Source organism: Notolepis coatsorum, assembly GCF_963971535.1.
Source record: "Notolepis coatsorum genome assembly, chromosome: 3".
NCBI classification, from domain to species: domain Eukaryota; kingdom Metazoa; phylum Chordata; class Actinopteri; order Aulopiformes; family Paralepididae; genus Notolepis; species Notolepis coatsorum.
The window spans coordinates 206,124,258-206,146,378 of NC_140167.1; the positions used below are offsets into that span (position 1 = coordinate 206,124,258).

At 44.0% G+C, this 22,121-nt stretch overlaps 1 protein-coding gene across 1 annotated transcript in view; it reads right to left on the reverse strand.

Moving 5' to 3' along the window:
• Positions 1-12,525: 12,525 nt before the first annotated feature.
• The window catches only part of LOC311224615 (HAUS augmin-like complex subunit 8), a 28,912-nt gene continuing 19,316 nt past the window's right edge, over positions 12,526-22,121 (reverse strand). The window contains exons 8-10 of the mRNA XM_084309656.1: positions 21,621-21,762; positions 20,206-20,347; positions 12,526-12,722 (exon numbers count right to left, since the gene is read on the reverse strand). Coding sequence (XP_084165782.1) covers positions 12,596-12,722; positions 20,206-20,347; positions 21,621-21,762 — 411 coding nt within the window. The 3' untranslated portion in view covers positions 12,526-12,595. The remainder of the gene's footprint in view (positions 12,723-20,205; positions 20,348-21,620; positions 21,763-22,121) is intronic.

The following is a 22,121-nucleotide window of genomic DNA, read 5'->3' on the forward strand; positions in this document are numbered from 1 at the left end:
ATTTTATATCTAACACATTTTGATATTTTAGTACTATTCCTAAGTGCTGCTTCCCATTGTGTTTCATATATGGGTATAAGCATGTCTCGCTCCCATTGGACTTTAGTTTGGGTATTGGTATCAGGGGTGGTTGAACATGATAGTTTATACATTGCAGAGACAATGCCTTTCCTGCCTGTAATTCCCCTTAATGTCTCTTCCAAGACTCTGTTTGTTCCTATAGCTATGCCTTTAGACAACAATGATTTAATAACTGATTGTATTTGTAAATAAGATAAAAATTCTGTGTCTTTCAGCCCAAACTGTGTTTTAAGTTCATTAAAAGGTATCATATTTCCCCTTTCGATCACTTGCCACACCTGTGTTATATTATGTTGTTGCCATACATTATTTTTAAGGATTTTACCTCCTGCAGAGAGCAACAGGTTTTTCCATAATGGACATGATGGTAAGGAATATCCACTAAAGGTCAGGCGTTTATGTAAGATTTTCACTATTTCACATGAAAATTCTAAAAGCGGATTGTCCAGTCTGGGAGTGATTTTTGGGTTATACCACAACATTGAAAGAGATAGATCTTTGTTATGTTCTTCTATCATTTGTTCTTCAAGCCATTCCCAGCTACCAATCTGTCTCACACTATTGTAAGCCCACTGCAAGGGGTATCTTGAGTTATATGCTATGTAATACTGGTGGATATCTGGTAGTCCTATTCCTCCACTACTTCTTGGTTTTATAAGTTTTTTATGGCTGATTCTAGGTTTTCTGTTGTTCCATAGGAAGCCAGAAAATAATTTGTTTATTTCTTTGAACCAACTAGGAGGGAACTTTTTTTTTGTATATATAATTTTTTAGCATTTTTACAGCTTTTCTTGGTCACACAGGACCGACAGAGGAGAGGGCAAACGGGAGGAGAGGTGGGGAGGACAAATAACGTCGGGTGCTGCGATCAAACCCGGGTCGGCCGCATAGGTGGGCAGTGACTAGCAGCCTCCAGGCTCCACAACAGGGGGCAGCGACAGCGACTGCTACCAGACATTGACCTGGGACTTATAGGAAACCAAGGAGGACAACCTACACTACCTTAGGCTTACTGCACCTTATGTGGATACTGTGATACTGTGAATAATGTATATTTCAATGGATACCGTGATACTGTGAATAATGTATACTCAGTAGATAGTAAATTATAACACTACCTTATGCATACTGCACCTTATGTGACACTGTGAATATTTCTTCAGCTAGTCAGATAGTAAATTATATTGACCAAATTGTTTACACTGCCTGTGTTGTTTTTACTACCTGTACCCCCCCCCCCCTCCATGCTGCTATGATGCCTGAATTTCCCCCAAGAGGATCAATAAAGGAATATCTTATCTTATCTCATCTTATCTTTAAAATACTCAAAGGTCTGAAATTACACATTTGCCAGGTTTTGGAATCAATGAAATAGTAGCTTGCCGCATGGTTAGCGGCATGGATTGATTGGCCACTATATCATTAAACAGCAATATTAGAAGTGGTGTAAGAGTGACTTGGAAACACTTAAGAAATTCACTTGTATAGCCATCATCACCCGGCCTTTTACCGGTTGAGAGGGATTTGATAGCCGATTTAATTTCATTTTCTTCTTCAGAGAGGGTTGGGAGATTTATATCTCTGAAAATGTTTTCCATTTCCTCTTCACTCGCACAACATTCTGATTTATACAGTGTGCTATAAAATTTAGTGAATGCTTGATTGATTTGAAGTTGATCACAAATCAAAGAGCCATCTTCATCATATATGCTAGAGATTGATTGACGATTTTCTTGCTGCTTCAGTCTGAGAGCGAGCATTTTACCAGCCTTATCGCCAGATTCATAATATTTTCGATGCAACTGAAAGAGGGCAAATGCATTTTCCTCATGTAGAATTGCTTGTAATTCTGTTTTTATAACCAACACTGCGTTTTTCAGTTCTAAATTGTCAGGGTCCAACATATGACTAGATTCCAAGGACTTAAGTTCAGTAATCAGACCATGTTTCCTTGCCATTTTTTCCTTTTTCTTAGCTGTTGAGTAGTTTATAATCCAGCCCCTACAGGTTGCCTTATAAGCCTCCCATACAGTCTGCACTGACTGGACTGATGTAAGATTAATACTAATGTACTCCTGTGTTTTCTCCTCAATCATAGACACAAAAACTTGATCTTTCAATAAGGAGTTATTAAATCTCCATTGTTTGGTTTTATTGTTAATTACAGCAGGAGTAAAAAGGACTGACAGGGGCGCATGGTCTGATAAAAGTATGTTATGAATTTTGCAATCAATTACATTACCCACCAAGGATTGTGAGAAGAGAAAAGTCAATCCTGGAATATGAATTATGAGCGTGGGAGTAAAAAGTATATTCACGTGTGTCAGGGTTGACAACACGCCAAGTGAGTTTTGCATTTCTTTAAGTGCACTTGACAATTCTCCGTCTAGTGGGAGGGTTGCGCCCAGACCTATCAATCGAGGCATTGCTAACCAAATTTAGGTCCCCACCCATCAGAATGGGATAATCTGCTAATTCTGCCAGCACCAGATTCAGCTTTGACAAAAAAGTATTCTGTCCCGTATTAGGGGCATATACATTTACTAAAGTACATTTTTCATTTTGTAAAAGACCTGACAAAATTATATATCTACCATCTTTATCAACTATTTGTTTTGAAAGTTTAAATGATATTTTCTTAGACATCAGGATGCTTCCCCCTCTGGAGGCTCCCCTGCCTGGTGCTGAGAACACCTGACCTACCCATCTTTGTTTCAATTTAACTGATTCTATTTAATTTAGATGGGTCTCCTGGAGCATTGCCAAATCACATTATAGGGATTTCAAATATGTAATAATTTGATATCTTTTCGTTTTGTTTGAAATACCTTTCACATTCCAGCTAATCAAATTTACATTATTAGGTCCCATTATTTTTATCAAGCAACTTTACAGCTTCCTCCTTGTAAACTCTGCAACAACATGTATGGATAGACAAAGACATAGAAAGTACAAGACATACACATACATAAAATAAGCCATTAGGCAAAGGAAAAACAGTAAACAAAACAGAGATAGACTTAATGTCCATCCCTTGTCAAAATATACTTTGATTCTATTGTCACCATATATGCATAATCTATGCTTATTACATATGTATTGCTCCTATGTCCGCCCACTACAAACATGGGAACTCTCTAACCCGTCCCCATCTCCCTATCTCTCTGTGAGCATAGGCGGCGCGTGAACCGGACATTAGGGTAGGCTATATACCGCGGAGCGCGCAAAATGTTTCCTTTTTTGTCAATACACAGTGCAAATTAAGTGTTCAAATGAAGGCATCCAATCATAGATTAACCATTGTTTTACCTTAATGCAGCAAAATGCGACGTTTCGTCTTTCGTGGCATCAATGATCTTTTCTGATTTAACTTTGTCTGTGAGATCACTTTCAATGTGAAGCAGACTGGCGCATTGTTGTTCTTTTGGATGTGATGTGCCTCATTGCTGAGAAAGACCGTTCACGACTTGAATCACAAGTTGCAGTGCTGACAGCAGGCCACGTGAGCGGATCGGCGCGGCCGAGAAATCCGCTCTTCGCTCTTTAAAGCTTGGTCCGCTCCGCTAATCACTCATGTTGACCCCGCCCCCAAGTCGCTCTCCGCTCGCTCCCCGCTCACCTTGAATCGAGCGCTCCCCGCGCCAGATCGCTCGGCAGTTTTTTTTCTTCTTTTTTTGGAGCATGGTGTAAATGAGCTCAAACTACAACAGTCTACACCCCCTGGGCCCCTTAACAATTGTTTGTATTGAGCCGCATTGTAATTGTAGCCATTCTGCAATGTTAAATAACGTTGTTTATCCATTCACTGCTCTATTAAGCGATGATAGGCTAGCCGAGCCACAATGCTATGGTCGCTGCCATTAACGTTAGCATGTAAGCTAACGTCAACAACAATGGCGTCGATACTTTTCGAAACAGGAGTGAGTGTGGGCGTCTCTACAGTGACAAAGCCTGAAGAGGATATCACAGGTTCACCCTTCTCATTGGTTGAAAATGGCCTTCATGTTTGTACATCGCCATCTGTTGCTTTGGCATTGTACTGCATGTATATATTACATCAACAGTGTTAAACCACTGTGAGCGGCCTGGAGTGGATTGGAGCGGAGGAGAACTCTCGCTCCGGACGTCGCGCCGACTCATTTTAAAACCCACTCCTCGCTCACGTCAAAACCGGCCGCTCCGCGCCCCGCGCCGCTCACGCTCCGATCCGCTCACATGCACTGGCTGACAGCAATGAAGGGAACGTCTTTCGTAATTTAGATCTCATCATGCTTTGAAAACAATGTACATACAGTAGCTCTAAAAAGTTTCCACGATTTGATGAACTCTGACTCTCATCATGTCCTCTCAGAGCAAGCCCTTGTTTGCCAAGATAAAGCAACATACAGCCTCAGGTGATCCGTAGTTATGCCCAAGGGCAGCCCGGTGCAGCTTCTAAATTACTTTGTTTATATGCCTTGGAAAAATACCGTATATCCATTTTGCTTTTTGAAATTTGACTCAAAATAGTGCGCTGGTGTTCGCTACAAAGCGATCGGCGGGTGGATATTCGGAACGCAGATGTTTGCTTTACTGCGGGATCAGGATGATCATGTGAATGATGTGATTGGCTACATTATTTAACCTGAGCCTATGCGTGATTGGTTACTGCCTGTACCTGGAATGTTAAACGCTGCCACTAGCCGACTGACACCTTCGTCGTTGACACCTCGGCCAGCGGGCTGCAGCACAAGACACACACAATAGCCAGCAGCCTGCGCACATAGATTATATATACACTTCAAAATTCCCAGCATAATATTTTGGGTAGGCATAGCCCCCCCTGGCCTAATAGACCCACCGCCTATGTCTGTGAGTGGTTGTCTCGTAGTGTTGGCCAAGGTGGTGGATGTCTCGGGGTGATGGCCAAGGTTGCAGTGACTGTTCTACCCCCACATTGGTTATGTGCACCACTGAGGCCATGGATCAGCTTCATACCGTCTTCTGTGAGACCTACAATGTCTAAACCATGCCTGTTCTAGCTCATTGCTGGGTTAAGTACTTCTATTCTATTCACATATATGCTTACTACATGTATCTATTCTATTCACATATATGCTTACTACATGTATCTATTGCTCCTATGTCCGCCCACCACAAACACGCAAACTGTCTAACGCCTGTCCCCGTCTCTCTGTGAGTGGATGTCTTGTGGTGATGGCCAAGGTGGTGGATGTCTCGTGGTGATGGCCAAGGTGGTGGATGTCTCGTGGTGATGGCCAAGGTGGTGGATGTCTCATGGTGATGGCCAAGGTGGTGGATGTCTTGTGGTGATGGCCAAGGTGGTGGATGTCTCATGGTGATGGCCAAGGTGGTGGATGTCTCGTGGTGATGGCCAAGGTGGTGGATGTCTCGTGGTGATGGCCAAGGTGGTGGATGTCTCGTGGTGATGGCCAAGGTGGTGGATGTCTCGTGGTGATGGCCAAGGTGGTGGATGTCTCGTGGTGATGGCCAAGGTGGTGGATGTCTCGTGGTGATGGCCAAGGTGGTGGATGTCTCGTGGTGATGGCCAAGGTGGTGGATGTCTCGTGGTGATGGCCAAGGTGGTGGATGTCTCGTGGTGATGGCCAAGGTGGTGGATGTCTCGTGGTGATGATCAAGGTGGTGGATGTCTCGTGGTGATGGCCAAGGTGGTGGATGTCTCGTGGTGATGATCAAGGTGGTGGATGTCTTGTGGTGATGGCCAAGGTGGTGGATGTCTCGTGGTGATGGCCAAGATGGTGCGATCCTCTCTACATCGCCCCCATACTTCAAATCAATCCGAACGGAATATGACTGATATTTTGACCTCTGAGCCTTGACATTTAGCCGTTATACTATTTTCATACTAGCGCTCGTTTCCCTATGCTTTTCATTTTGTTGTTGTTGTTCTTAGCTGCATTTAAATCTTTCAAAAATTGTCTTATGTACCCCAGTTGCTATTGCATGTACATATTTGTGTTTTATTACACGTATATATGTACATACATACCAACTATTCGCCTGTTTTATTCTCCACCCAATTGATCATCCATAGCAACACTATTATCACCGACATCCAAGAAGGAGGATCCCCCCTTGAATGGCCCATCTAAGGTTTCTCTCCTGCCTGTGATGCTTTTTTCCTATTGCTAGGTTTTTAGTGAGTTTTTCCTTACCTTCGCTGGCGTATGTCTGGGAGTGTTGCATTTATTTATTTTACATTTATTTTGGATTTCATGGTGGGTTTTTTGTTCTTGATCTATTGTGATGTTTCTTCTTGACTTGTTTAAATTAAAAAGGCTACAATGTATCCAAAACAGCGCTGCTAGGATCCTGATGAGAGTGCGGAAATACCACCACATCACTCCCATCCTCAAGTCCCTTCACTGGCTCCCTGTCTCACTCAGGATTGAGTTCAAAGTCTCCCTGCTCACCCACAAATGCCTCTACGGAAACGCCCCCCCTATACCTCAAAGAACTCATCACCCCCCACTCCTCCTCCCGACAACTCCGCTCTGGCCAGGCAAACCTCCTCCAGCGCACAAGGACAAATCTCTGCACTATGGGAGATCTGGCTTTTTGCTCTTCCGCTCCCAGTCTGTGGAATGCTCTCCCTGACTACCTGAGAGCACCACAGACTGTGGATGCTTTTAAGAAAGGCCTCAAAATTCACCTTTTTAGTAGAGCCTTCTGTTGACTTTTTATCAAATTTTTTGCTCCACACATTTTATGTTCTTTTACCAATTTCTTTCATCAGTTTTATTTATTCTATGTTTCTCTATGTTATTCTATGTTTTAGTCATGCCCCGCAACTGTAAAGCGCATTACAAATATAACCTATTATTATTATTATTATTAGACTTGTCTGGAACAACCAGAGTTAAGACCCTCTAGCTGACCACTGGAACCAGAGTTAATACCCTCTATCTGACCACTGGAACCAGAGTTAAGACCCTCTATCTGACCACTGGGACAACCAGAGTTAAGACCCTCTATCTGACCACTGGAACCAGAGTTAAGACCCTCTACCTGACCACTGGAACCAGAGTTAAGACCCTCTAGCTGACCACTGGAACCAGAGTTAAGACCCTCTATCTGACCACTGGAACAACCAGAGTTAAGACCCTCTATCTGACCACTGGAAGAACCAGTTAAGATCCTCTATCTGACCACTGGGACAACCAGAGTTAAGACCCTCTAGCTGACCACTGGAAGAACCAGTTAAGACCCTCTATCTGACCACTGGAACCAGAGTTAAGACCCTCTATCTGACCACTGGAACAACCAGAGTTAAGACCCTCTATCTGACCACTGGAACCAGAGTTAAGACCCTCTATCTGACCACTGGGACAACCAGAGTTAAGACCCTCTATCTGACCACTGGCACAACCAGAGTTAAGACCCTCTACCTGACCACTGGAACAACCAGAGTTAAGACCCTCTACCTGACCACTGGAACAACCAGAGTTAAGACCCTCTATCTGACCACTGGAACCAGAGTTAAGACCCTCTACCTGACCACTGGAACAACCAGAGTTAAGAACCTCTATCTGACCACTGGAACAACCAGAGTTAAGACCCTCTACCTGACCACTGGAACCAGAGTTAAGACCCTCTATCTGACCACTGGAACCAGAGTTAAGACCCTCTATCTGACCACTGGGACAACCAGAGTTAAGACCCTCTATCTGACCACTGGAACCAGAGTTAAGACCCTCTATCTGACCACTGGAACAACCAGAGTTAAGACCCTCTATCTGACCACTGGAACAACCAGAGTTAAGACCCTCTATCTGACCACTGGGACAACCAGAGTTAAGACCCTCTATCTGACCACTGGAACCAGAGTTCTATCTGACCACTGGAACAACCAGAGTTAAGACACTATCTGACCACCGGAACAACCAGAGTTAAGACCTTCTACCTGACCACTGGAACAACCAGAGTTAAGACCCTCTATCTGACCACTGGGACAACCAGAGTTAAGATCCTCTATCTGACCACTGGAACAACCAGAGTTAAGACCCTCTAGCTGACCACTGGAACAACCAGTTAAGACCCTCTACCTGACCACTGGAACAACCAGAGTTAAGACCCTCTATCTGACCACTGGAACAACCAGAGTTAAGACCCTCTACCTGACCACTGGAACAAGAGTTAAGACCCTCTATCTGACCACTGGAACCAGAGTTAAGACCCTCTATCTGACCACTGGAACCAGAGTTCTATCTGACCACTGGAACAACCAGAGTTAAGACCATCTACCTGACCACTGGAACAACCAGAGTTAAGACCCTCTACCTGACCACTGGAACAACCAGAGTTAAGACCCTCTATCTGACCACTGGAACAACCAGAGTTAAGACCCTCTATCTGACCACTGGAACAACCAGAGTTAAGACCCTCTACCTGACCACTGGAACAACCAGAGTTAAGACCCTCTACCTGACCACTGGAACAAGAGTTAAGACCCTCTATCTGACCACTGGGACCAGAGTTAAGACCCTCTATCTGACCACTGGAACAACCAGAGTTAAGACCTTCTATCTGACCACTGGAACAACCAGAGTTAAGACCCTCTATCTGACCACTGGAACAACCAGTTAAGACCCTCTAGCTGACCACTGGAACAACCAGTTAAGACCCTCTACCTGACCACTGGAACAACCAGAGTTAAGACCTTCTACCTGACCACTGGAACAACCAGTTAAGACCCTCTAGCTGACCACTGGAACAACCAGAGTTAAGACCTTCTACCTGACCAAAAGATGGTTCAGCCACAATCTATATTTAATTTGTTGACAAAATTGTTGAACCCACATATCACATATGAACCTTTATATACGCACTTACACATTATATAACTTATATTACAATTAGGGATGTCCGATACTATCGGCCTACCGATATCGGCATTAAAATGCGATATCAGAGGGGAGCTCCCGTAGCTCACCGCATATCTCGGCGCTATTTCTGCGTCGGGGAAAACCGTGCTCGTCACGGATCTGGGGGACACGAGTTCGAGTCCCGGACCCGCCGTCATTTCTCAGAATGTCTTCCCCTGCTCTACATCCCATTTCAACCTGTTTCTGTCGGTCATGCTTGACCAGAAAAGCGATAAACACTAAAAAATAAAGTTTAAAAAAAAATGCGATATCAGAAAATATCGGTATCCGTTTAAAATTTTATTTTATATATATATTTTTTTACATTTCTATAACCTTTATTTACCCAGGTAAGCAAGTAAGAACAAATTCTGATTTTATTTATTGTCAAAAGTATGCATAATGTTGTGTTAATTCCACAACAAGAGATATGTAAGGGATAATGTAATGTACGAGGTCATTGTCGCAAAATAATTGACCGACACGGAGTTTAGAACACAGAGGCGCAGCACCGAGGTGTTTTAAACGTCAGTGAAGGTCAATTATTTTGTGACAATGATCGAGTATAGCTATACATTATCCCGCTTATTACATGGCTAACTTACTAACAATATACCCAATTCATTTTACATCGACAAGACGAGATCAAATGCAGACGCAGTTCTGTTCTGGCTCCGCTGTCATCGTCACACACTCCGCTGTCAGTGCAGCCAGCAGGAGTCTGTCTCGAGTAATATCGGACCTCTGACGAGCGCTATTGACCAATCACAAGCAAGCATTTCGGCGAATGTGAAAACGCCATGTAATAAATAATTTTAATGCAAAAAAAAAGTGTCCTCTGTTCTTTCATTTCAGCATTGTCTATCGCAGAACACATTCCATTGTGGGCCGAGTGTATGCTTGGTTTCATTCCAGCCTTGCCTAAACACCAGCTGATGATTTCACTAATCACCTCTTGATTGATTGAAAACTTTATTAACAGATTGCAGAATGGGTACAATACAGTACAGCTCAATACACACAATTGTTAAGGGGATGCAGACCAGAGAAAGACTTTCGTCTTGTTTACATCAGGGTCCCCCATTTTCAATTCATCAGGACATATATGACATACATGACATACAGATAGTCAGTACTGCTACATCTATACATTTATGACATACCAGATTTGCAAATACAGTACTGTTTGTGATTCAGAAGGAGTCAAGAAAAGAGAGTATATACATTTGACGTAGAAACTGTACATTGGAGGAGGTTGGGTGGGGTTGTGTGGGGGGGGTTGGGTACATTGGGATATTGTCAACCATACTGGGTAATTTACATTGGAGGTGGTTGGGGGGGGGGAAACACTGTATAAACAAGCAAAACTGTACATTGAGGGGGGGGGGACACTGTACAAACAAGCAAAATTGTACATTGGACTGTTGACAAAACCATACTAGGTAAGTGACTGTACATTAGAGGGGGTTGGGTTAGGACATTTACAGGGGCCAGTTTTGAATTGCAGTCTCCCGTAGGTGTCCCTTGAGTGGTTTTGAAAGTGGGTAGTGAACTAGTGATCCACATTCCTTTACAGCTTTGGGTAGGGCGTTCCACATTGATGTGGCATAATTGCGAAACGTGTTTAGTCCCTTATTTGAGCCGAATCTGGGTTTAACATGATTTGTGGCGCTCCCTCTGGTGTTGTGATCGTGGTATTCACTGACCTTTGGGAAGTATTTTGACATGTACATGGGTACCTTGGTCGTGTAGTGTATCTTGTAGACCAGGCCCATTGCAAGTTGCTGTACTCTGTCGTCTACTCTAAGCCATCCTAGGTTGTCAAAGTGGGCAGGGGTGAGGTGGGTTCTAGGAGTAAGGTCAAGCAGTAGTCTGACTAGTTTGTTTTGAGATGTTTGTAATTTTGTTTTTAGCGCCTTTGAGGTGCTTTGGTACCATGAGGTGCAAGCATAGTCGTAGTACCCTTGAATGAGTGCTCCAGCCAGAGTCTTCAGGGTATTCTTGTTTACCAGAGAGGAGATCCGGTACAAGAATAGAGTTCGTTGGTTGACTTTTTTTATTACATTGGATGCCATTTTGTCACAGGAGAGATTAGCCTCTAGGATGGAACCCAGGTAGGTAATTTCATCTTTCCTTGTGACAATATTGTCACCCACTGTAACTGAGAAGTCGTCGGTCTTGCTGAGTTTGTTATTTGAACCGAAGAGAATGGACTCTGTTTTGCCCATGTGTAATGATAGTTTGTTATCAGCGAGCCATATGCAGATTTTGCCTAGTTCCGAGCTGAGGGTTTTTTCAACCTGTAACTTGTTCTCGTCAGAGACCAGCAGGGCTGAGTCGTCCGCAAACAGGAACAAGTTGCAGTCACAAGCTGACGACATGTCATTTGCATAAATTAGGAACAGTAGCGGTCCTAGTATGCTTCCTTGTGGAACACCACAGCTCACTGTGAGGGGGGGGGATAGGGTACCGTTTACCTCCACCATCTGTTCCCTCCCCTCAAGGTAGGATTGCATCCAGCTCACTGATAGCCTATCAAAACCAATTGCTTTTAGCTTGTCAATCAGAATGGAGTGATTGACAGTGTCGAAGGCCTTTTGTAGGTCCAGCATGACCATGCCGCAGTATTTGCCTGCGTCCACCTCTTGTTTGATGTGGTCATTCAAATAGAGAAGGCATGTGTCAGTGGAGTGGGATGTTCTGAAGCCAGATTGGAATTCGTAGATTAGATTTTTTCCGCTAGGTACTTTTCGACCTGTTCGTAGACTATTTTTTCCATGACTTTCGAGATGGAGGTGAGAATAGAAACAGGGCGGTAGTTGCCTGGGTCTAATTTGCTGCCCTTTTTGTGCAGAGGGGTTACCCTCTTCAACTAACTCACCTTCAACTAACTCACCTGGTGCAATGTATAGTTAAAATGTAAACTTGGCCCACGATGGAATGAGTTTGAGACCCCTGGTCTATCCCTTTCAAAAAAAGAATTACTTTTACTTTTTAGCACTCAAGTACATTTAAAAGTAGGACTTTGACTTTTACTCAAGTGTGTTTTTAGACAGATACTTTGACTTTTACTTTAGCGATTTTGAGACGGTACCCATACTTTCACTTAAGTATAATTTCTGGGTACTTTTTACACCACTGGTTATAATGAATGAAGCAGTGTTGCTTGTGATTGATGTTTTATATAGCATTTACATTTTTGTTGTTCCAGAGGAACAGAGGTTAAAATGGATGCATTTATATAGATTTTTTTTCTTTAAATCTAAAGCGCTTTACAATTTGTTCGCCACATTTTTACCCATTCACTCACACCGATGGCGGAGGCAACCATGCAAGGTGCCAAACTGCTCATCAGGAGCAATTAGGGGTTAAGTGTTTTGCTCAAGGACACTTCGACACGCTGCCCGGGAATCGAACCAGGAACCTCTGGATTACCAGACGACTGCGCTACCTCCACTGTACCACTACCACTGTCGCAAAAAAGATGGTCCAATTCAAGCATTTTTTAAAACAATAAAAAAATATTCACAACATTATAATAACCACATGTGGGGGCATGAATTCATTTATTATTTAAAAAAGGTACAATTACACATTATAGTTACATATCAATAAACAACAAGACGGGTTTATCGTGCAGGGCGGTAGAGCTCCTGGGCTCTGGTGAAACCCATCCCGTCTTCCTCCAACGCCTGCTGGGTCAGGATGTTCTGGTAGGAGACCAGAGAGGAGAGCTCCAATAACTCTGAGAAGCCTCTGGTGGAGCAGAGACAGATGGATAGAGGAACAGAAGAATGTCGGATCAGAATTTTAAATATACATTCATTCAAAGCATTAACTTTTATAAAGTCGATTTGACAGATTGACAGTCTGGATAGAACCAGACATGTGAAGACAGTAGAACCAGACATGTGAAGACAGTAGAACCAGACATGTGAAGACAGTAGAACCAGAAATGTGAAGACAGTAGAACCAGACTGGCCAGGGTTCCCACTCTATTTAGAGAAATCATTTTCCAGTCGTTTTTCTTGACAATTCAGGACTTTCTCACAAAAAATGTACTGGTAGGCCTTAACACACCACAGCACTGAAACTGCTTAGTAAAATAAATAGCAACCGCAGACTAAACTCTGATGCAAATAAGGTCCAAATTATTGTCCTCTTAGACCTAAGCTACCTGGGAACATGATTACTGATTAGACTCGAGAACATAGCTATGCAGATGACACAATTGTACATCTCTGCTGAACCCAATGATGCTACAGCTATTAAAACAAGGGTTGAATTGGATGATACGAAATTGGGATGGGAGAAAAATAGAAAATGGGAGAAAAAGTGAATAAAAAAAATGATCATGCAACATTTGGGTTTGGGAGAGGAAGGAGTTTTAGGTTGCTGTTGAGATATTTCCGTTGCCTTTTTTGAGTTGATCTAAAAGTTACCGATTCTGTTAAAAGGATATAATATCGATCGCAGGCACCTGAATCATATCGTATCGTGGCAGACTGATATCGGCAAATATCGTATCGTTGTCCAAAGAATCTATATCGTAATGAAACCGGTAATTCCCACCCCTAGTATCAACACCGATGCTGTCCACCTCAGTGTGCACGCTCATCAAGGGGGCAAAAGGAACGTAATCCTGGTCAGACTACAATATATTTGCATTTGTTTGATTGATTGATTGAAAAGTTTATTAACAGATTGCAGAATGGGTACAGTACAGTACAGCTCAATACATACAATTGTTAAGAGGATGCAGACCAGAGAAAGACTTTAGTCTTGTTTCCATCAGGGTCCCCCATGCTAGCGATCTAAACAATCCATCCATGCCAAAGCTAGATATGTAAAAGGTGAAAGTCTCGCACACAAGATTTGGCATACTTGAAATGTTTTATCATGGATGAACAAAACATTCAATGGTTGATTTGAATTTCAATTACTTTTAAGCACCTTGTTAAAATTGGCTGTTTAAGGAATTCCAGGCCTTTTTTTTGTCAAGCACTTTAAGGACCCGTCTCACCCTCAGGTCACTGAGAACTGTCTCACCCTCAGGTCACTGAGAACTGTCTCACCCTCAGGTCACTGATAACTGTCTCACCCTCAGGTCACTGATAACTGTCTCACCTTCAGGTCACTGAGAACTGTCTCACCTTCAGGTCACTGATAACTGTCTCACCCTCAGGTCACTGATAACTGTCTCACCTTCAGGTCACTGATAACTGTCTCACCCTCAGGTCACTGATAACTGTCTCACCTTCAGGTCACTGATAACTGTCTCACCCTCAGGTCACTGATAACTGTCTCACCTTCAGGTCACAGATAACCGTCTCACCTTCAGGTCACAGATAACCGTCTCACCCTCAGGTCACTGAGAACCGTCTCACCTTCAGGTCACTGATAACTGTCTCACCTTCAGGTCACTGATAACTGTCTCACCTTCAGGTCACTGATAACCGTCTCACCTTCAGGTCACTGATAACCGTCTCACCTTCAGGTCACTGATAACCGTCTCACCTTCAGGTCACTGAGAACTGTCTCACCCTCAGGGTGGGTTGGGGGGGGGTTAGGGGGTAGGAGTTTTTATTTTAAATGAGGCAAGGGGCAAGCCAATGTGTAATTGGCAAAAAAATTGAAATGTATGTTTTATGTGCATTGTATGCCTGTACCTGTGCCTTTTCTTCCAAAAAATGAAATAAAAAATATATTAAAAATAAATCTTCCAGGATATTTTGGTAATTTTAGCACATTTTCCAGTATTTTTTTCGTGATATAGTCTCCACGACTTTCCAGGACGGGTGGGAACCGTGCTGACGGACGAGACGGTAGAAGCAGAGCGAGGCCTCACCCTGCCAGCTGCTGAGGGACGAGGCCTCACCCTGCCAGCTGCTGAGGGACGAGGCCTCACCCTGCCAGCTGCTGAGGGACGAGGCCTCACCCTGCCAGCTGCTGAGGGACGAGGCCTCACCCTGCCAGCTGCTGAGGGACGAGGCCTCACCCTGCCAGCTGCTGAGGGACGAGGCCTCACCCTGCCAGCTGCTGAGGGACGAGGCCTCACCCTGCCAGCTGCTGAGGGACGAGGCCTCACCCTGCCAGCTGCTGAGGGACGAGGCCTCACCCTGCCAGCTGCTGAGGGACGAGGCCTCACCCTGCCAGCTGCTGAGGGACGAGGCCTCACCCTGCCAGCTGCTGAGGGACGAGGCCTCACCCTGCCAGCTGCTGTCCTTAAATAAAGTTATTATTATTATTAACCGTGCTGAGGGACGAGGCCTCACCCTGCCAGCTGCTGTCCTTAAATAAAGTTATTATTATTATTAACCGTGCTGAGGGACGAGGCCTCACCCTGCCAGCTGCTGTCCTTAAATAAAGTTATTATTATTATTAACCGTGCTGAGGGACGAGGCCTCACCCTGCCAGCTGCTGTCCTTAAATAAAGTTATTATTATTATTAACCGTGCTGAGGGACGAGGCCTCACCCTGCCAGCTGCTGTCCTTAAATAAAGTTATTATTATTATTAACCGTGCTGAGGGACGAGGCCTCACCCTGCCAGCTGCTGTCCTTAAATAAAGTTATTATTATTATTAACCGTGCTGAGGGACGAGGCCTCACCCTGCCAGCAGCTGTCCTTAAATAAAGTTATTATTATTATTAACCGTGCTGAGGGACGAGGCCTCACCCTGCCAGCTGCTGTCCTTAAATAAAGTTATTATTATTATTAACCGTGCTGAGGGACGAGGCCTCACCCTGCCAGCTGCTGTCCTTAAATAAAGTTATTATTATTATTAACCGTGCTGAGGGACGAGGCCTCACCCTGCCAGCTGCTGTCCTTAAATAAAGTTATTATTATTATTAACCGTGCTGAGGGACGAGGCCTCACCCTGCCAGCTGCTGTCCTTAAATAAAGTTATTATTATTATTAACCGTGCTGAGGGACGAGGCCTCACCCTGCCAGCTGCTGTCCTTAAATAAAGTTATTATTATTATTAACCGTGCTGAGGGACGAGGCCTCACCCTGCCAGCTGCTGTCCTTAAATAAAGTTATTATTATTATTAACCGTGCTGAGGGACGAGGCCTCACCCTGCCAGCTGATGTCCTTAAATAAAGTTATTATTATTATTAACCGTGCTGAGGGACGAGGCCTCACCCTGCCAGCTGATGTCCTTAAATAAAGTTATTATTATTATTAACCGTGCTGAGGGACGAGGCCTCACCCTGCCAGCTGCTGTCCTTAAATAAAGTTATTATTATTATTAACCGTGCTGAGGGACGAGGCCTCACCCTGCCAGCTGCTGTCCTTAAATAAAGTTATTATTATTATTAACCGTGCTGAGGGACGAGGCCTCACCCTGCCAGCTGATGTCCTTAAATAAAGTTATTATTATTATTAACCGTGCTGAGGGACGAGGCCTCACCCTGCCAGCTGCTGTCCTTAAATAAAGTTATTATTATTATTAACCGTGCTGAGGGACGAGGCCTCACCCTGCCAGCTGCTGTCCTTAAATAAAGTTATTATTATTATTAACCGTGCTGAGGGACGAGGCCTCACCCTGCCAGCTGCTGTCCTTAAATAAAGTTATTATTATTATTAACCGTGCTGAGGGACGAGGCCTCACCCTGCCAGCTGCTGTCCTTAAATAAAGTTATTATTATTATTAACCGTGCTGAGGGACGAGGCCTCACCCTGCCAGCTGCTGTCCTTAAATAAAGTTATTATTATTATTAACCGTGCTGAGGGACGAGGCCTCACCCTGCCAGCTGCTGTCCTTAAATAAAGTTATTATTATTAACCGTGCTGAGGGACGAGGCCTCACCCTGCCAGCTGCTGTCCTTAAATAAAGTTATTATTATTATTAACCGTGCTGAGGGACGAGGCCTCACCCTGCCAGCTGCTGTCCTTAAATAAAGTTATTATTATTATTAACCGTGCTGAGGGACGAGGCCTCACCCTGCCAGCTGCTGTCCTTAAATAAAGTTATTATTATTATTAACCGTGCTGAGGGACGAGGCCTCACCCTGCCAGCTGATGTCCTTAAATAAAGTTATTATTATTATTAACCGTGCTGAGGGACGAGGCCTCACCCTGCCAGCTGATGTCCTTAAATAAAGTTATTATTATTATTAACCGTGCTGAGGGACGAGGCCTCACCCTGCCAGCTGCTGTCCTTAAATAAAGTTATTATTATTATTAACCGTGCTGAGGGACGAGGCCTCACCCTGCCAGCTGCTGTCCTTAAATAAAGTTATTATTATTATTATTATTATTAACCGTGCTGAGGGACGAGGCCTCACCCTGCCAGCTGCTGTCCTTAAATAAAGTTATTATTATTATTAACCGTGCTGAGGGACGAGGCCTCACCCTGCCAGCTGCTGTCCTTAAATAAAGTTATTATTATTATTAACCGTGCTGAGGGACGAGGCCTCACCCTGCCAGCTGATGTCCTTAAATAAAGTTATTATTATTATTAACCGTGCTGAGGGACGAGGCCTCACCCTGCCAGCTGCTGTCCTTAAATAAAGTTATTATTATTATTAACCGTGCTGAGGGACGAGGCCTCACCCTGCCAGCTGCTGTCCTTAAATAAAGTTATTATTATTATTAACCGTGCTGAGGGACGAGGCCTCACCCTGCCAGCTGCTGTCCTTAAATAAAGTTATTATTATTATTAACCGTGCTGAGGGACGAGGCCTCACCCTGCCAGCTGATGTCCTTAAATAAAGTTATTATTATTATTATTAACCGTGCTGAGGGACGAGGCCTCACCCTGCCAGCTGCTGTCCTTAAATAAAGTTATTATTATTATTAACCGTGCTGAGGGACGAGGCCTCACCCTGCCAGCTGCTGTCCTTAAATAAAGTTATTATTATTATTAACCGTGCTGAGGGACGAGGCCTCACCCTGCCAGCTGCTGTCCTTAAATAAAGTTATTATTATTATTAACCGTGCTGAGGGACGAGGCCTCACCCTGCCAGCTGCTGTCCTTAAATAAAGTTATTATTATTATTAACCGTGCTGAGGGACGAGGCCTCACCCTGCCAGCTGCTGTCCTTAAATAAAGTTATTATTATTATTAACCGTGCTGAGGGACGAGGCCTCACCCTGCCAGCTGCTGTCCTTAAATAAAGTTATTATTATTATTAACCGTGCTGAGGGACGAGGCCTCACCCTGCCAGCTGATGTCCTTAAATAAAGTTATTATTATTATTAACCGTGCTGAGGGACGAGGCCTCACCCTGCCAGCTGCTGTCCTTAAATAAAGTTATTATTATTATTAACCGTGCTGAGGGACGAGGCCTCACCCTGCCAGCTGCTGTCCTTAAATAAAGTTATTATTATTATTAACCGTGCTGAGGGACGAGGCCTCACCCTGCCAGCTGATGTCCTTAAATAAAGTTATTATTATTATTAACCGTGCTGAGGGACGAGGCCTCACCCTGCCAGCTGATGTCCTTAAATAAAGTTATTATTATTATTAACCGTGCTGAGGGACGAGGCCTCACCCTGCCAGCTGCTGTCCTTAAATAAAGTTATTATTATTATTAACCGTGCTGAGGGACGAGGCCTCACCCTGCCAGCTGCTGTCCTTAAATAAAGTTATTATTATTATTAACCGTGCTGAGGGACGAGGCCTCACCCTGCCAGCTGCTGTCCTTAAATAAAGTTATTATTATTATTAACCGTGCTGAGGGACGAGGCCTCACCCTGCCAGCTGCTGTCCTTAAATAAAGTTATTATTATTATTAACCGTGCTGAGGGACGAGGCCTCACCCTGCCAGCTGCTGTCCTTAAATAAAGTTATTATTATTATTAACCGTGCTGAGGGACAAGGCCTCACCCTGCCAGCTGCTGTCCTTAAATAAAGTTATTATTATTATTAACCGTGCTGAGGGACGAGGCCTCACCCTGCCAGCTGCTGTCCTTAAATAAAGTTATTATTATTATTAACCGTGCTGAGGGACGAGGCCTCACCCTGCCAGCTGCTGTCCTTAAATAAAGTTATTATTATTATTAACCGTGCTGAGGGACGAGGCCTCACCCTGCCAGCTGCTGTCCTTAAATAAAGTTATTATTATTATTAACCGTGCTGAGGGACGAGGCCTCACCCTGCCAGCTGCTGTCCTTAAATAAAGTTATTATTATTATTAACCGTGCTGAGGGACGAGGCCTCACCCTGCCAGCTGATGTCCTTAAATAAAGTTATTATTATTATTAACCGTGCTGAGGGACGAGGCCTCACCCTGCCAGCTGCTGTCCTTAAATAAAGTTATTATTATTATTAACCGTGCTGAGGGACGAGGCCTCACCCTGCCAGCTGATGTCCTTAAATAAAGTTATTATTAACCGTGCTGAGGGACGAGGCCTCACCCTGCCAGCTGATGTCCTTAAATAAAGTTATTATTATTATTAACCGTGCTGAGGGACGAGGCCTCACCCTGCCAGCTGCTGTCCTTAAATAAAGTTATTATTATTATTAACCGTGCTGAGGGACGAGGCCTCACCCTGCCAGCTGATGTCCTTAAATAAAGTTATTATTATTATTATTAACCGTGCTGAGGGACGAGGCCTCACCCTGCCAGCTGCTGTCCTTAAATAAAGTTATTATTATTATTAACCGTGCTGAGGGACGAGGCCTCACCCTGCCAGCTGCTGTCCTTAAATAAAGTTATTATTATTATTAACCGTGCTGAGGGACGAGGCCTCACCCTGCCAGCTGCTGTCCTTAAATAAAGTTATTATTATTATTAACCGTGCTGAGGGACGAGGCCTCACCCTGCCAGCTGCTGTCCTTAAATAAAGTTATTATTATTATTAACCGTGCTGAGGGACGAGGCCTCACCCTGCCAGCTGCTGTCCTTAAATAAAGTTATTATTATTATTAACCGTGCTGAGGGACGAGGCCTCACCCTGCCAGCTGATGTCCTTAAATAAAGTTATTATTATTATTAACCGTGCTGAGGGACGAGGCCTCACCCTGCCAGCTGCTGTCCTTAAATAAAGTTATTATTATTATTAACCGTGCTGAGGGACGAGGCCTCACCCTGCCAGCTGCTGTCCTTAAATAAAGTTATTATTATTATTAACCGTGCTGAGGGACGAGGCCTCACCCTGCCAGCTGCTGTCCTTAAATAAAGTTATTATTATTATTAACCGTGCTGAGGGACGAGGCCTCACCCTGCCAGCTGCTGTCCTTAAATAAAGTTATTATTATTATTAACCGTGCTGAGGGACGAGGCCTCACCCTGCCAGCTGCTGGCTGATGTCCTTGGAGGTGGTCTTCATGTCTCTCAGGTGCTCCGCTGAGGAGCTGTGGTCCAGCTGGCTGCTCTGGGAGCTCTGCAGCAGCACAGCCTCCGTCTCCTTTAGACGCGCCTCCGCCTCGGCTGGGAGAGAGGAGAGGTTACTCAGGGTTCCCACAGATTCAAGGACTTTCACGTACTTTTCCAAGCACTATTTTTTCATTTTAAAAAGGATTCAATTCACTTTTAAATGCGTTTTTTTCTCTCCAATATTTATGGCTTAAAACCAATTTCCGACAATTAGTTACACTTCAGATAAAAAAAAAATGCAATTTCTTGATTCAGAACAATTTTATCATGGATGAACAAAAATGCCAATGACTTTTTAAGCACCTCGTAAAAAAAAATTGCCGTTTAAGGAATTCCAGGCCATGACTTTGTAAAAAAATAAAATCAAGCACTTTAAGCACTTCAAGGACCTTGTGCGAACCCATCGCAGACGTTCTGCTCACAAACAGCCGCTGAGTGGAATTTGGTAAATGACTGCATTCATAACTCGTGCCTCACATTCACTCAACGCACCAACGGCGGATACGACTATGCAAGGTGCCAACCTGCTCATCAGTTAGGGGTTGAAGGTGCTGTACGTGGCATTTTCTTTGGTTAAGATAAGTGGTCTACATGTTACAATAACAGCTCTACATTCCGACAGCCATCACCGAGTGTTGGGTCAGTAGCGTGGGTCCCTCCGCAGTAAACACTTAAATACATTCCTGTAATATATGCTTGAAACAAGTGCAATAAGCTAATTTGGCTTGGCAAGATTTCTTGAAATAAGTAGAAATATCTGGGGTTCTCTCTCCTGATTGGATAAAGTGGGAAGGGATTACCAGGAAATGCATTTTGTGAGGGACTGGTAGGCCTTTCACACACCGGCCACGAACGTAATCTCCAACCGGCCGGCGCGTTCACACCGGGAATAATTGGTTCGGAACATGAAAAATCGGTGTTCAGTGTTTTCTTAGAGGGCCGAACTAAAGCCTCCGTCATGTTCTGGTGTGAACGCGCCGGCCGGTTCGAGATAACGTTTGGGAACCGGCACGGAGCCCGGGCAGTGTGAAAGGCCTATGGGAGACCCCATGTTACTGACCAAACACTGATGGCGGTCAGAATGTAGAGCTATTCAACACTTAATTTTAACCAAAACATACCACTTACAGCACCTTTAAGTATCTTGCTCAAGGACACTTCCGACAGGAGCTGGAAACGAACCAGGAACCTTCCCGTCCGCCCGTAATCAAATAGCAGGTAATGGTCATTAAATGAGGAGCGTGGCCGGTGAGCTGTGGCCTGGTACTGAGTTAACTTACAGATGAATCTGGTTCATGTTTATGTCACAGATTACAGTGTCACCTACCCAGGAATGTCCTCCCGTCTCCCTGGATGTAGAGGTGTTTGACGGGCAGCTCATGGCGCGTGGCGTCAACAGCTGTGGCCAGAGTCTGGTACTCCTCTGTGAACCGCTCGGCAGCTTCAGCCACTGGAGTCAACACAGAGATCTGATGGGACACAGGATTAACAGAGTCATCGTCAAGCCATAGAGCCCACTGTGTGTAGAGTGTAAAGATATATAGAATATGAAGGTATATATAGAATATGAAGGTAGGTATATAGAATACGAAGGTATATATAGAATACGAAGGTATATATAGAATACGAAGGTATATATAGAATATGAAGGTATATATAGAATATGAAGGTAGGTATAGAGATATGTATAGAGTATACGTGTATATGTTGTTATAGAGATAACCTGTTACTCCAGGGCAATAGGTGGACAGCATGCAGTAGTGAACCAGGTGAATCACATGGTGTGGAAACATGTTGGTTTAACCCCTAGCCATATTTTCAGAAAATA